General features: G+C 32.3%; 1 protein-coding gene across 14 annotated transcripts in view; it reads left to right on the forward strand.

Annotated features, from left to right (window-relative positions):
• Positions 1-17027, forward strand: part of MYCBP2 (MYC binding protein 2) — a 256390-nt gene that overhangs the window by 56913 nt on the left and 182450 nt on the right. For all 14 annotated transcript variants that reach the window (XM_016216450.2, XM_016216454.2, XM_016216451.2 and 11 more), the window contains exons 9-15: positions 3476-3549; positions 3693-3831; positions 5308-5384; positions 6480-6684; positions 8113-8277; positions 10518-10676; positions 15403-15607. In XM_016216450.2, coding sequence (XP_016071936.2) covers positions 3476-3549; positions 3693-3831; positions 5308-5384; positions 6480-6684; positions 8113-8277; positions 10518-10676; positions 15403-15607 — 1024 coding nt within the window. The remainder of the gene's footprint in view (positions 1-3475; positions 3550-3692; positions 3832-5307; positions 5385-6479; positions 6685-8112; positions 8278-10517; positions 10677-15402; positions 15608-17027) is intronic.

Consider the following 17027-nt stretch of genomic DNA (forward strand, 5'->3'; position numbering starts at 1 on the left):
TAAAGGGTCTTCAGATAAAAAGCTTTCAGGGAAGGGCAGGAATTTTTTAAAAATTCCATCATTTATACTTTTAATAATACTCTGAATAAGGCACTCAGGGAACAATTCATTTTGCTTTAATTTTGAGGTTTTACTCATATTTGTCACTCAAATCACTGTGCTATATAGATTTGGAGGTGGATCTTAAATTTTGTGGACTAGTGGGCAGATGTATAACATATTCCCAATTGTAAGGTCTTTGAATTTGCTTATACCTTTAATACATTCTAAAGGAGTTTGTTTATATTAAAATCTTCAGTGCTTAATGTGTTTATCAGTAATTCCATGGTAAGTAACAATATTACTTCTATGCTATGCACGTGACCATCTGAAAATGATAGAAAACTACTTTTGTAGATCATATTGAGAAGGATAGTTGCTCCCAGCCTGCTTGTTAATTTTTAATATATTTTTATAACTTCATCAAACACTTATTTGAGCAGTGCTGTATATACATATATCCAAATTAGTATAAATGACACTGTATTAAAGTAAATGCCACATTTTTTGTGTGTGTCACAAATAAAGCTACTTTGGAAAACAAATGACTTATTAAAGCAATTTTGTAAATAACTACCTGTTTTCAGATATTGGTACAGAATTTTTTTTTTTTTAATATCACAAGTTTGGGCCATGTCTCTGGTCTGAATAATAACAATAATAATAGTAACAGTAATAGTATATATTTTACAATAATAGCATGTGCCCCCATATAAATGGGATTATACAGGGTGGGGGAAAAGTAGGTTTACAATTGTGACTACATGAAACACAAAGTTTATTCTTGTATTATTATTTATTTATTATTGTATTATTTTTCATACCAACAACTGTAAGCCTACTTTTGTCCCATTCTGTATTTATTGTATAAGGATCATATAAACAACAAAAAAATCAAAATTAATTGTAACTCCACTTCCCATATATAAGCATTATAACATATTGATGAATGCCCTTTGTGTCTTTTTCCTGTGTATATGTGTACAAACTTGTAAAAAAGTGATCTTACGCTACATGCTGCTTTTTAACCTATCCTTTTCACCCATTATTCTGAATATATTTCCAGGCCATTAAATAGTCTTCTGCACTATTGTTTTAATGTTATAAAATATATTCCACTGATTAACATGTTGGAATAGAAATTTCTTCCAGTGTTTTGCAATGTAAATTATACCCTAATGAGCATCCCTATCGCTCTTTATGCAAGTCATTTTAGGATAAAGTCCTGAAAGAAAATTCTTAACTTTCACGTAACAGATGGATACTAATATAAATAATTGACTTCTGAGAAACCCTCATTTAATAGAGATTATGACTGAGAACACCATTTTCAAATGGTCTACCTTCAGCTGTTGTATTTATTCCACCATGATAAAAAATGACTTGTTACTTTCTTCAGCTTAAATCCCTCTACATTATTTAACACATGAAATGCAACTTTTAACAATACAAGTGTGGCTTCTGTGTTTCATAAATATGTGTCCTATTCACGGTGAAGAATGAAACAAACTTTGGGAGAATAGTCCTATGTTGTGTGTCTTCCAAACTGGCAGATGTTGCTTGATATTTTCCTGAAGATGCTGTCTCACAACATTACATGATGGATAATGAAAGGCTAAAGAGAATCTTTTTGAAACTACACAGCAGGAAGACTTGTCCTCAAGCCTGAAGAAGCCTTTTGTCATCTTTCCATTTCTTTGACCTGGACTGCAATTTCTTCATGAGTACTTTTTTTTCCTCTTTCTTAGCTGCAGGCAGCTCTGCCCTGTAGCTTTCCAATCAAGAATGAGCAGAAGAGAATTGTCAGATTTATAGATGGTAGTAATACCATGTTTAAAATTGACATAAGTCTGGTAATTCCTTGAGCTTCATGATCTAACTTGTCTTATAGACTAGTTTATAAATTAGTTGTTTTAAACCTAGCATCGATGAACTTAAAACATACTTTTCCCCCCTATTAATTGTCATTTTAGCCTTTATTTGTTGGCGTATCTTTTATATTGTATCCTTGTGTCATTTATTCTCCATGTCTGGTGACAGGTTGCCTCAGATCATGAAGGTTTTTGCTACTCTTCTTGCGCCGCTTCAGTCCTCACCCCTGCAATTATCTGAATTATAATGAGTTTTTCTTCTTTGCTTTTTAGTTTAAAATCTTACTGCTTAGAGCTTGAGAAGCATCTTTCTTGCGCCTCTTTGTATTCTGTACAGTGGACTAGGAACTCTTTCTTTCGATTTCTCCTCTCTTTGATTACCAAGTCTCTTGGGCTACCAGTGGGCCTTGTCTCCCAGTTTCTATTTCCAGTTTGTGATCACTGAATTCTCTATTTGGTAAGGGTCTGCCTGTGTTTTGCATATTTATAATAAGGAAGTATGCTAGTATGAAGCTCCTGGGCAAAGATATAGAGTAATCCATCTTATATGGGTGGGCTCGATTGCTGCATTCCCAAAACAGGATTTTACGTTTTGTTGATTCAGGTGCAAATAGAAATAAAATATTCTTTTTGTATTGTAATTAATGGAGTGATTCATCCTAGTTCTCTGCAGTTATTTGGGGAAGTGTGTGTGTGTGTTTTTACTTGCTTGCTGAACATTTATTTTTCCAAAAGGTTATAGTTTATACTTAGATGTTGATTTTGCTTGTAGTTTCGTGTTGTTTAGTAGCAATCACTAACACATGTCCCAGTGGTCCTTCTGTAATACTGGTATCCCTTGTTACAATTGTGCTTGTGTATTATTTTGATCAAAGTATATAGTGCACTCTTCCATACATGGACATATTGACAAAATATGGTATTCCAGCTAAAATAAATGAGCACTTTTTAGAAAAAAGAAATAACATAAGCATAGATTTGTCTGTTCTATGAAGGATGAACATTTAAAAAGTGTATAACATGCTAACTGCTAAAAATGCTGGGAATAAGCATAAAATGTCTAAGTAGAAACTGTGAAACCAGTTCTATTTTATAAAGCAAGGGATATCTGTAGTTGGACACCATAAACTCATGTACAGAAGCTTTAGGGCTGTCCGTATTTTTCTGTGACACTAATGACTGTGATGTATGTCTGAGGAAGAGTGTTGCCTACATTCGCATGTGATTGTATTGAAATGATTATAACCAGTGACTGTAGTTTGTTCATCGCGGTGCATGTTTATGATCAAACTCTAATACTAATTCATTTTGAAATTAGGTGGGCTCTGAGTTCTTTTATTATGAAAGATTTATAAATGTAAGCACAAAATGTAATAAGTATTATTAGTTGAGTTTACTTTCTGCTAATTTGTAATTCTTTATTAAAAAGCACAGTCTCCCTTTGAGTTTAAATTTATCCTTATTGTGTGAGGAACTCTCATTCTGACTTCATCAGAGGAGAAAAGTCATTTTGTAAAGTATTTATTTATATTGTAATAGAATTATTTTTTCTTCCTTTTGCACAGATTGCCACACTGAAGGTCAAAATATTTTATTCACTGATGGAGAATATATTAATCAGATAGCTGCTTCAAGAGATGTAAGTAATCTGAATCACGAGTAGCTGACGTAAATGATTCTGATGTAAATCATTTATTTCTTGTGATTTTTGTTAGATGGAACATATAGCCTTAAAAGACCAATTCATGCAGCCTAATACTGTGGATGTTTTATTTGTTTTAGGATGGCTTTGTTGTCAGAATATTTGCTACCAGTACTGAACCTGTTTTACAACAAGAATTACAGCTTAAACTGGCCAGGAAGTGCTTACATGCCTGTGGGATCTCACTATTCGATCTGGAAAAGGACCTGCATATTATCAGTAAGATGGTCAAATAAGTCTTTATTCCATATTTTAATTTTTAGAGTCTTGATTCTTTTGGAAACTAACATTGTGTTTTCAGCAGTATAGTTTATCTTTTAGCAGTTATTTTGCTGTCTGTTACTTTAAAGCACACTTATGAATTGATAACATTTAAGTAGCTAGGAAATAAAGCATTTAAACAGTATGATATATGAATGCCATTCTAAGGAAGTGACTAATAATTTCCCATTTTCATTTTGAATAGAGCAGAAGGAAATTTATATTTGTTAAGACTTAGGTGGACAACACTTGCAGACATCATTAGTTTATATGCTCCATCTATATTCAGTTGTTTAAAATTTTGAAAATTTCTATTGTAAAATGTTACTACAATGATATACACAGTTATCTCATTGAAACATTTAATTTTGTTTTGACCGTATTTTCAGGATGGCCATAGAATGATCCTATAGATTGTGAAAATGGTAATTTACCTAACAAATTGATCAATAATCTTTCATTTGGATACAGATATACAGACAACCTCAGAGTATTTCTCAGACTTAGTATACTTATTCTTGCAGTGTCTTAGTAGTAATTAGGACCACTAGTTTCCACAGAGGTTTCAGTTTTGGGTTAAACCTGCTGCAGGTTTAATTGTGCCATTTTTCAACTTACAGGATTCTTGGGTAAGACCCACCTCTTTTGACTAGCTCATTAAATTTAATGAATTTGACATTAGTTATTTACTTTGTCTATTTAATTATGTAGTATTTTTGTAATTCTTTTATAGAAAAATTTTGAATTGAAATTATAGTTTTTAAATTTAACAAGCCCATGAGCTAATTAGTAATTTGTAGAATTGGTCAAAATCAGAAAATGTGCCATATATAATTAGATACTCCTAGTTTTACAGTTTGAAAATGTGCATAAGAATCTGTGTGTACATATACACACACATATGTACTCAAATTCATGAAGTGTTCTGTAGTAAAAAGCATGAAATGGAGAATCCGAAACACCTTAATTCAGATATTTGCATGGCATTATTCACTCTCGAATGACTCTGGGTCTGGACTAACCGCATCAAGCTTTGTATTTGTTTATTTGTAAACCAGACAATATAGCTTTGAGGGTCAAATAGAATAAGGTTCATTCATTCTATAATGTTTACTACTAGTAGATGCTCACTAAAAATGTGTTACTCATTCATTAATTCAAGGAATATTGTTGACATTGCTTTAAATAAATTTTATGTTTAAAAAATTTATATGGCACTAGTTTGGAACAAATTAGGAAGCTTATGGTAACCTTATCTTTCCTTGGAGTAATGTACCTACTGCTAATATTTTCAAAAATTCAGACATATGACCTTTTGTCATACCTGTTTTTTAGTGATATTAATTGACTTTTTAATTACTCACAATAGTGCAAGTTTGCTTGAAATTATTTATATTAAAATAATAGAATTTATTAGTCTTGTTGTATTATCAGGTACAGGATTTGATGAGGAGTCAGCAATTCTCGGTGCAGGACGAGAGTTTGCACTAATGAAAACAGCAAATGGAAAGGTAAATTACTCTTCTAGGATTAAAAATTAACATTCTCTGCTTTAAGAGATAGTTGGTATAATCAGTTGATTAGCTTATATAGTTCATATGTTTAAATAATTATAAATTTTAAATTTTGATTTAAATTATTTCATGTTATTATACAGTAAAATTTTATTCATGTTGAAATATGAAAGAAAATTGGCATTGAAAAGTGTAAAACTTGCCCGGCCGGGCGTGGCTCAGCGGTTGAGTGTCAACCTAGGATCCAGGCGATCGGGGTTCGATTCCCGGTCAGGGCACATACCCGGTTGCAGGCTTGATCAATGACTCTCTCATCATTGATGTTTCTATCTCTCTCTCTCCCTCTCCTTTCCTCTCTCTGAAATCAATAAAGATATTTAAAAAAAAAAAAAGAGTGTAAAACTTTATAAAATGTTACTTTTTTATAAATACCTTTAATTATGGAGCTCTGTGTGTAATTTTCTGAGTTGGGGTGAATTCACATTTTGTGTTTGTTTTGATGAATAGGACATCCATTGTAAATTTCTGTAAATGAGCAGAAATATCAGACTGAAAGTTGGAGGAAGTAGGAACATGTATAATTCAGTTATAGATTGTAGAGGTCAATCTATAGAGATGAAAACTTCTTTCTTATCTAGTGGCTATGAGGATAAAGTAAGGTACTTAAAAGAATTCTAAAAATTAAAATTTCTAGGCAAATACAGTGTATTTGTATGTAGGGCTTTTTGTACTGGAGGAAATGAATTGAGAATTTTCTGAATTTTTTAGTGTTGTGAGTTTTGAGTATGTTATTAAGAGTATTTTTTCATATCTATTTGGGATACTTATAAAGTATCTTATAAAATTGAAAGAGGAAAGATAAGTAAGTATTCTGAATAGAGATATGAAAACTATTATAAACTCCCGTCTTTTTGGAAAAATATGCCTATTTCTCTTAACTTACCGAAGTCAAATAGTATTAAGAGTGGTTTTTTTTTATTTCTGTTTTTCAATAAAATATAGAAGTTTTTTTTCTCTCATGTAAAACCTGGTGTACTATTCCAAAAGGCACTATAATTCCTGTTTTCTTCTTTTTTTTCCTTGCTATATAAGATATATTACACTGGAAAATACCAGAGTCTTGGAATCAAACAAGGTGGTCCTTCAGCAGGAAAATGGGTTGAGCTACCAATTACAAAATCTCCAAAGATTGTGCACTTCTCCGTTGGACACGATGGCTCTCATGCCCTTTTAGTTGCAGAAGATGGAAGCATATTTTTTACAGGATCTGCTAGTAAAGGGGAAGACGGAGAGTCAAGTAAGTTAACTGATCAACTGGACATTCAGTAAAAATTGTGTAGAATTTATTAACGTAAGGCATATCAGTTTCAACAGCACTAACCTCACCAAGTTAATAGAGGATTCTACATTGGGGCATATTCAGTTAATGGTGGTGGTGTACTGTTTATTAAAAAGTTTTGATTGCAGATTTCATTCTAGAGTTCATATTTATGAATTTTTATATGCTTTATGTTTACTTGGCTGTTTATCTGTTTTTGTCAGTTGGTGTTATTTTTAAAGACTTATTTCAATATATTATTTTAGGTAACCCAGAATTTTGAGAGTAATATATATTTCAGAATAAAGTAAACCTTATGTAACTATGTATAGTAGTGTCAGTAGTGGGTCACTGTTCTTGGGGTTATTTCTCTAAGATGAAAGCAAATCCTTAGCAATGAAGAAATAAACAACTTTGTTAATCTTATTTTCTCTATACTTCTATTCAGACTTCATCCAAGTGTCATGTTTCTCTTTTTGTAACTTCTCACTTATTTTATACATTGTAACACAGTGGGGTAGCATCTTATGAGGATTAGGTTTGAAGTCAACATCTAATGTAAAAATCATGTAAATAAAAGTTACCAGAAAGAAATCCCTTAAAATAATCATGAAGTATAGTACCATATTTCAGAAGCTTTAGCACAGCCAGTTTTTCCTTCTAGCTTTCAGAGTACCAGATAACACAGTTGCTGTATATATCTGTGTGGATCATGTTATGTGAAAAGATATAATGGTATTTTAAGCCCCAGAATGGCACCCAGCACAGCACTATGTTTTTATTCTGAAAGGCATGCAAAACTGGGGTTGAATAAAGGAACAGAAAGAGTGATATTTCCCATATTTTGCTCATTTTAAGGATTTGGTTTTTGAAAGCAAAGGTTGCTTAAATCACCTACATTTAAGTTATTCACTCTCCCTCCATATGTATATTTCCCTTTCTTACAGTCTCTCATTGACTGTATGTAGCTACTTAATACATATGTTTTGAATGAATGAGGAACTGATTTTACTTTCCAGGTTCTAGCATAAGAATACATGTGAGATAGAGTCTGAGAGAAAAGGGAATTTTAAAAACATATGGTAATGAAATGGTTTTGATAATGTTAGTAGCTAATTTTGAGATTGGGCTTCCCAGAAGTTTGGTAGAAAATTCTATTTCCCTTTGGGAATTTCGGTGTGCTACAAAGAAGATCTGACAGTGATGGCCTAAATGTTAATGAACTATTTGAGGCTTGCAGGTTAACTCATTTTAATTGACATGTTGGGAAGCCCAAGCTTTTGTGAAAATAAATAAAATAAAGTGTATTATAAATGCAAATAACATGTTTTGTTTTTTTCCTTGGGCTTTACATACAAACTATTATTTTTACTTGTGCATTGATGCCTTAATTTAATTTTTTTAAAGCTAAGAGCAGACGGCAATCAAAACCCTATAAACCTAAAAAGATAATTAAGATGGAAGGAAAGATTGTGGTGTATACAGCCTGCAATAATGGAAGTAGCTCTGTTATTTCTAAAGATGGAGAGTTATACATGTTTGGAAAAGATGCCATTTACTCTGATAGTTCAAGTAAGTTAAATTTAAACACTATTTCACCTTTATGCAAAGAAAGTTCATTTGCAAGACTATGTATTGCAAAAATATGTCTAGAAAATTAACACTTGTAGGATGCTTTCTCTATATTTTTCACATTTATTTACAAATACAACATTCTGTGATTTCTTCCTGTCTTATTGCTGGAAACACTCACTAGTTTCATCAGAACAAATCATGGTGCTTGGCTAGTGCAACTCTACTTCAGCTGTTACTTTATCTGGAAAGCTTTCCCTAAGCCCAGTTAGGTGCTCATGTGGCATGTTTCTGATAGTACTGTAGAGAAATTATTTTTATAACATAGCTGATTTATGCTTGATAAATTATTTATCTCCCTGTTAAGTAGTTAGGGAGAGACTATCTCTGTGTCTGGTGCATAGTAGGGGCTCAAGAATTACTTGTTAAGTGATTGAGTGACAGGTAAAACAAAAGTTTAAGTTATGGTTATGAAGGATAGAACTATCCAGATAAAGAGTTTTATATTTATAAATTCTGCTTTTTAAAATTTGTAATATTTGGTAGCTAGATTTTCTTTCTGGCACTTAGAAATGAGTGGCAACCCACTTGAAAGGTATTTATATGAGGTAAATATGTAAAGCCCACACCTTTTTTTTGCAAAAGAAAACCAGATTTAATGAAGTTTCTGATGGGAAGTTTAAGTGATTGTCTCGTGTTAATGTTTGACATATATCAAACATTCATAGCAGTTACTAAGTTGAACTGTGCTCAGGTGATATGTGAGTTGGCTTAATGTGGTAATATTTAGATTTCCAGTTGGCCTCAATGTCAAAATGAATAAAAATTTTGGGATGGGTTCATGTATAATTTAAAAATAATATTTAGTATAACTGTTGCTTGATAAAATCTTTTTGGTTAGGGCTAATTAAAACTTGATCATTTATTCAACATATATTTATTGAGAAATTATAGTACTTAGGGATTGGTAAGCTAGACAGATACTGTCCCTTTCTTTTTGAAGATCTGAGAGACAAATGGGCATAAAAGAACTTTAAAATATTAGAGAGGTATGCTTAATGATTATGGATATAGACTCAGATCTTGGCATCACCATTTTTTAGTTGGCTAGCTGATTTAAATTACTTAACTTTTCAGAACTTGCTTTTATTTATTTATTTTTTCCACCTGCAAAAGGGAGCTAATGATAGTACCTGCTTCATATGGTTGTTATAAGATTATAGGAGATAATGTTTATGAAATGCTTAGCACAGAGCTTGGCACATGTAAAGGCTCAAGACATGTCAGCTAATCAGCTAATACTGTTGTTAATAGGGTAACTACTATTGCTATATATACATAACTTTTTTAATACTAATACTAAAAATGGGAGTTTTTGAGGTGAACTTAAAAAGACCTAACGTAATAGAGGGTGGAAGGGAAGGTCATCTTAAGGAAGTTATATCTGAACTAATGATGTAGAATAGTTTTCCCAAAGTATGACACAAGAATCATATTATTTGTAATTTAAATAAAACAAATACTTGGACTTTATTAAAAAAATGCTTTTATTTTAGTGTATGTTGGAAATACTCAATAATCTTCTGTTTTTACTGTTATTACTACTTGATAAGGTTAAAATATGCTTCAATCAATTTAAAATTGCTGCAAAAAAATTCAGATAATATGGATGTGTCAAGTATAATGGAAGTAATGTGTGAATACATGAAGTTTAGGTCTAGCTATGCATTGGATTGTGGAAGAAAATATTGTAGGTTTAAAAGGATTGAAAATCTCACAGGTTTTTACAAAAGCAGTGTTATTTCTGTATACTCTGATGATTGTTTTACTTTGTTTTGCTGAGACAGGTCAAAGCAGGTAAAGTACATGATTTATAGGCTAGGCTTCTTTGTGCTTGGGCCAGGAAAGTTTGATAACTAATCACACTTCTGAGAATTGATGAGAGGTGTTGCCATTTAGAGCAAGAATTCAAGAGGTGCAAACTTGAGCTAGTGCCACAATAAAGATTTGTCCCAAGTATGGATGATAATATTTAAAAATGTTGAAGCTTCATTATAAAAGTACAAAATTAATTTCCTGTTACCCTGCCAGTCTTTTGGCCACTTAGTTCCCATTTTGGTGGGTTATTTTATCCCAGAAATGAAAAGTTCTGCATTGAGGTGGTCCTTTTCTATTGAGGTTTCACTAGGCTCAGAAAGGCTTTTTTGTTGTTTCTTACTAAATTCGTATCTTTCCTATAGGTTTGGTAACAGATTTGAAGGGCCATTTTGTAATTCAGGTAGCTATGGGCAAAGCTCACACTTGTGTTTTAATGAAGAATGGAGAAGTTTGGACATTTGGTGTAAATAATAAAGGACAGTGTGGACGAGACACTGGTGCCATGAACCAAGGAGGGAAAGGTAGGTGTTGACTGTGTTAATGTTAAATTGTGTGTTGCCTTTTCATTAGCTTTTCAGAACAACATGGTGAAGAATCTTACTCTCTTCAGAACAAGTGGCTCCTTGATTTCACACTTACAAATTAGGAAAACCACTCAATTTCTTCATTTGACAGTATATCACTGGAATAATCAAATATACGTCAGACTTAATTTCTGAGGAAATGAGTTTGTTTACTTGTATGTTTTTCTTAATTTTTTATAAATAGCACTTCTTTGATTTAGCATCTTTGGTGACTAAAGTATTCTAGTAAAGCATTTTCAAACTCTTTGTTATTAGCTTTTTATATACCACATTTTCATTTTTATCCATTTTTGTCAGCAGTCTGTCTGGCAAGTATTATCTTCCTGTTTAAAAGTATGCGCTACTTGTAATTCAGTCGAGTTCCCTTGACAACTAAGAATGATCCTTAATAATGCTTGACCCTTTATCAAGTCATAAATTGTAGATGCCCCTTATCCACCATATCCTTTGCCCAAACACTCAAGATATTGAAGGAAAGAGGGAGGTTTACTCATGCTTGTTGTGGGTTTTGTAATAGTTTGTGTCTACTTCATTCTTGCTCTCAAGTTTTACTTTAGCTGCCTTCTTTGCTTCCCTATGCCCTTCATTCCAATTTCTGGTTTTCTTTTTTAAATTTTGTGTGGACTTGAGAATATGAAATAGATGCATATTATTAGAACTAAATGAGTTTCAGGATTAATATTTGTATAAATTAACAAAAACAAGTTTAGCTCTTTGAGTGCCTTCTTGATGGCAGACTCATCTGGTTATTAAATGCCTACTATTTTTTTTTCTTAGCTTATTTATATGTGTGTGTATTTAAAATACTTTAGTTTTTAAAAGAGCAAGTCTGTTAGAGGAATATTGATTTTAAAACAAGTAGTAAGAACAAAAGAAAGAAAAGAAAGGAATTACTCCAAAATGGAAATATTTTTCTTCTTGCTAAAGTAGTGAATCACAGTTTTGGATAATACCTACTAGGCAAAGAAGAGAGAACCATTTTAGTTTTCTCTCTATAAAATAAATGTCTATTTAAATTATGTTTTATAAGAGTTGTTAGCTGAACAAAATTGTTTCTTTATTATTCTGAAACTTTTGTGAAATTTTGGCATACATTTATACCTATGTTCTAGATCCTTAGTGTAAATTTTGTAATAACCAAAATAAAATTGTTAAAATATTTTTTATTTCCTAGAAATCACACCCACTCTGTAAGTACTGAATTAGAAAGCATGCTAGTATAGTAGTGCAAGACACATGATGAGTACAGATTGCTCAGTCATAAAGAACATAAAGGAATTTTTAAAAGTTTAAAAAAAGACAGGGAAAGTATAGAAAATAATAATGAAATATTAAAAAGTTGTATATCTATCACCATGTCTTATAATTTTTCAATTAAAAAAATTCTAGGTAAGATTCCAGTGTCCTGTATTCCTATTCCAAGGCTTAATATTATATTCTTTCTCCTTCCAGAACTAACCACAATCATGACTTAGATTAATTTCCTTTCAGTCATGTTCTATATTTTTACTTGTTCTTATATATTTTATATGTGAAATACATCACACACATATATTTTACACATAAAAATAAAATATTTTATAAGTGCTCATCTATTATTCATATTTTACTCCAAAACCTTTTTTTGTCTTCACCATCATGTTTGAAATATGTTCATGTTGGTTCAATAAATCTAGATGATTCATGTTAACTTCTGTGTAATAAAAACCATACCACTAACATACCACATTATAGTCATTCTCTTGCTGTTTGATGAGTCTGTTTCTAATTTTTCATTATTATAAATAATTTTAAAACCTTTATACATATTTCCTGTCAAACTTGTGAGACTCTCTAGTGAATTGCTGTGCTGTAAATTTCAGCTTTGCTCGTTTTCTTGGAAGAAAACTTCCAAGAAATAATTTGTACCAATGTATACTCTTATTAGTAAGTAGAGTTTGATTTTCTACATTACTCAAGTAGTTAGTATTGTCAGACACTAATTTTTGTCAATGTAATGGCTGCGACATAGCATAAGTATACATCTTTATGAATTTTCACAAACTGTTCACATTCATGGAATCAGCACCCAGATCAAGAAAGTCTCTTAACAATACACCAGGAAGGCCCCTGTCTATGTTCCTCTCCAGTTAACACTGTACATTACTTTTCATACTTTTTTTTTACTTTATAAGTGGAATCATGTAGTATGAATTCTTCTAGTATGAATTCTAGGTCTGGTTTCTTTTCACTCAGCTTTACTTTTATGAGATTCATCTATGTTGTTACGGTTAGCTACAGGTTGTTCCTTCTCATTGTTGTGTGGTATTAAATTGTGCGAATATACCACAGTTTTAAAACTTTTGCTAGAATTATGGACATTTGGGTAGTTTCTAGTTTTGGTTATTATTAATAGTGTTGCTATGAACATTGCTAGTAACTACTAGGGAAAGAATATATGCATTTCTTTTGAGTATATAATTAGTAAAATTGCTGGATCTTTCATTTTTCTTTTAATTTGCACTCCCTTGGTTATGAATAGTGAGACTATCTTTTCAAACTTTTCTTATTTTGCTAGCCTTTTCTTAGGATTTGTAGAAATATTTTATATATTATGTTGTATGTGTTACAGATATTTTTTACTAACTTGTGCCATATCTCTTTTGTATTTATGGTTTTAGTTGTATATAATTTTCCAATTTTGATGGCAAATTTTTCATTCTTAATAAATTTTTGCTTTATGTAGTCAGGTTGGGATCTTTTTTTACATATGTATTAGAGTGAGTTTTTCTACTTGGCATTGTGATTGGGATTGCTTTGAATTTTAGAGATTTATTTGAGGATAATAATTATAGTACTATTAGGGATGATTAAATAAGTAATATATGTAGACCCAGGTAAGTGCTCAATATATTTTAGCTCCTGTTCTTATGAAAAATAGTCACTTAGGCCTTCTTTGGAATTGCTTTATTCTAACTCTAGACATGCTTAGTTATCCAATACATGGTTATCTAATTTTCCAGCCTGTCCATAGATTAGAAGTGGCAAAATTTAAAAAGGTTATATATTCTATGAGTTTATTTCTTGATTAAACAGACCTGTACTGAGTGTATTATAAGGGTAAGTGATAAGAGAATAAGGTTGACTATGGTATATAAAGTGAGTAGGGTATTACCTTGTCTTTGAGGATCTAAGTCTAGTAGGAAAGACAAAGATTAAAAATAATTACTTGATTCCCACACATTTGCTCTTTTATTATATGCTCTTGTAGCACTATATGTTCCTTTATAAGCCTATCACAGTTGTATATTTACACTTTTCTGTATGGCTCTTTGATTACTGTGTATCTTTCTTACTAAGTTATAAGCTTTAGAATAGCTCATTATCATAGTCATCAGTCCTTGACCAGAGGCCTACCAACCATCTGCTCAGTAGTCTGTTTTTGTATGGCCTTCCAAGCTAAAAATGGATTTTGTACTTTTAAAGGGTTATTTTTATTATTATTTTTTTAAAATATATCTTTATTGATTTCAGAGAGAAGAAGGGAGAGGGAGAGAGAAAGATAGAAACATCCATGATGAGAGAGTCATTGATTGGCTGCCTCCTGCATGCCTCAAACTGGGGATTGAGCCTGCAACCCGGGCATGTGTCCTGACTGGGAATCGAACCCCGATTTCCTGGATCCTAGGTCGATGCTCAACCACTGAGCCACGCCTGGCCAGGCTAAAGGGTTAATTTTAAAAGGTGTGACACAAACTTATGTAGCCCATAAAGCCTGCATTATTTACAATCTGGCCCTTTACAAAAAATTTTTGTGACTCTTTGTCATCGGGGGAAATGCCTGGAGCATAGTAGGTATTCAGTAATAAAAAAATAGTTGAAGGAATTATAACAATTAAGTTGTAATTGTATAAACAGGTTTTGAGAAGATAGTCACTGACTCCTTGGGAAAAGTGGTAAGTGCTTTCCTAGGAAGTGACTTCTGAGCTCAATTTTTGAGGGCTGGAAGGAGTTTCCCTGGTAGATGAGATAGGATAGAGATGGAGCAGGAATGAGCAAAGGCTCAGAGCATGTGAGAGGAAAGGATGTTTAGAAAGCAGAGGGAATTTAGGTTCAGGTAGAATGTAGTTTGCATGGAAGAAATGAGTTTGGAGAAAATTGGGAGCCATATTGTGACTGACTGTATCTTGCTGAGGAATTTTGTTCTTTTAAAGACCTTGGAAAGACATTGGAGCTTTGTAACTGGTGAAGTCATAGGATCGAGTATATGGTTTACAAAGCTGATTGTTAGCAGTGGGAGGATGTTCTAGATTGGAGGGACTCTTTGCTTAGAGTGTGGTTAGGAATCTTTCTTTGGTCTTTAGAACAAAAGTGTTGGCAATGAGGATGGAAAGGAGGGACTAAAATCTGAAAAAATTAGAAGTATGATTGACAGAAAGTAACAACAGCTAAAAGATGTTTCTGCCTTCCCTGACTTTTTGCAGAAAGGAAATGGGGAGAGTGTTTGTTAGTGGTCCATAAATTGAAATTTTTTTCTTGCTTTTGTATTTTAGCATTCCTTTGTATATTTGCTTGGATTAGTATGTGTTATATATATATATTTTTTAATTGGGAAATATAATTGCCAGTTTTTTTAGACATGGGAATAACCTACTAAAAAATTATAAATTGATCTGTTAAATAGGGTTTGGAGTTGAAAATATGGCCACAGCAATGGATGAAGACCTAGAAGAAGAACTAGATGAAAAAGATGAGAAGTCTATGATGTGCCCTCCAGGCATGCATAAATGGAAGCTGGAGCAGTGCATGGTGTGTACTGTCTGTGGAGACTGTACAGGTTATGGAGCCAGCTGTGTCAGTAGTGGGCGTCCAGACAGAGTCCCTGGAGGGTAAGAAAATAATTAATACTGAAGAAATAAAATATTACTAGAACATGTGTACAATACATTTCAGAATTATTCCAGAGTATTCTGTATTGTGTCTTTTTTTAATTTTTATTCTCACCCCAGGACACCTTAGAAAGAGGAAGAGGTTGGGGAGGGAAGAGGGGGAGGGAGAGAGAAAGACAGAAATATCCATGTGAGAGAGAAACATCAATCAGTTGGTTGCCTTCCATATGTACCCGAACTGGGGACCAAACCTGAAACTCAGGTATGTGCCCTGGGTTTGGTCCCTGGTTAGGGTACATATGGAAGGCAACCTTTCAGCACACAGGATGACGTTCAGCCAACTGAGTCACTCCAGCCGGGCTACTGTGTTTTTCTTAAAGGCATATTGGCACATACTTATAATTCTTATAATTGTTTTCTATTATAATTTCTAATTTAGCGACATTTTTATTTAAGCTGCTTTCTTTCATTTGATTCATTTAAAAACAGGTCATAAATTTTTTTCAAGGCTTGGACTGTGCCTTCATTTGTATTCTTTCTAAGACTACTTTAATGCTACATATCTGTTTTTGTTGAACATAAATCCTTTCTGAGTAGAATTATCAAATATCATAGAGAATATTTTATTAGGGATATATAATTTTCTTTTAAATTGAATTTACTTTTTGCGATTTTAGGAGTTCTAGGAACTGTCAAGTCTAAAGTTGCATTATACCTGTTATACTTACCCATTTTACTCTTGTTGGACCATTTTTTTCCCTCAGGGTCTTACATTGTTGTTTTAAAGTTAACATGTGAGCTTGAATGCAGATTTTTCCTGAGACTTTTGGGGAGAATTTTGGTTCTTATTTTTGTGTTGCCATTTATAGCCAATGTAGCACAATGGGATATCCTTTGTAAGATCAAATTAATTGTGATAGATCTTTGTATTTTGACACATTTGATCTTTGTAAGATCAGATTATGATAATTAACCTAATTTGGAAAGTAAGTGAATCTTGCAGTGGGGGGAAAAAAGCATTTTGAAGACAGCCTACTGCCCCCTATAGCTGGCCTCCCTATTTGATACCTCTTTAGTAAAGTCAGGTGCTTCGTCCAAAATAATGTCTGTATCTACTATGAGTACATTTTCAGATTTATACTATGGCCTAACATAGTGAAATAGATTTTAAATAACACGTCTTGTCTTTTGTTTTAAATTACTGAAATACGATTTTTAAACAACACATTTGATTTGCATTTTTAGCATATGTAAAAATATTTTGACTCCTTTTATCAAAGGATAATATTTCTTTTACAGGGAGTTGAAACTTATCCTCCTGGAGACGTCTCAAGCTATTTCCATTAAAATTAAGTGTCCCCAATATCTGAACTTAAGTAATTGATAAATAATATAAATGAATTTATAATTCTCTGGTCCT

This window comes from Miniopterus natalensis, chromosome 2 (assembly GCF_054644295.1).
Source record: "Miniopterus natalensis isolate mMinNat1 chromosome 2, mMinNat1.hap1, whole genome shotgun sequence".
NCBI classification, from domain to species: Eukaryota; Metazoa; Chordata; class Mammalia; order Chiroptera; family Miniopteridae; genus Miniopterus; species Miniopterus natalensis.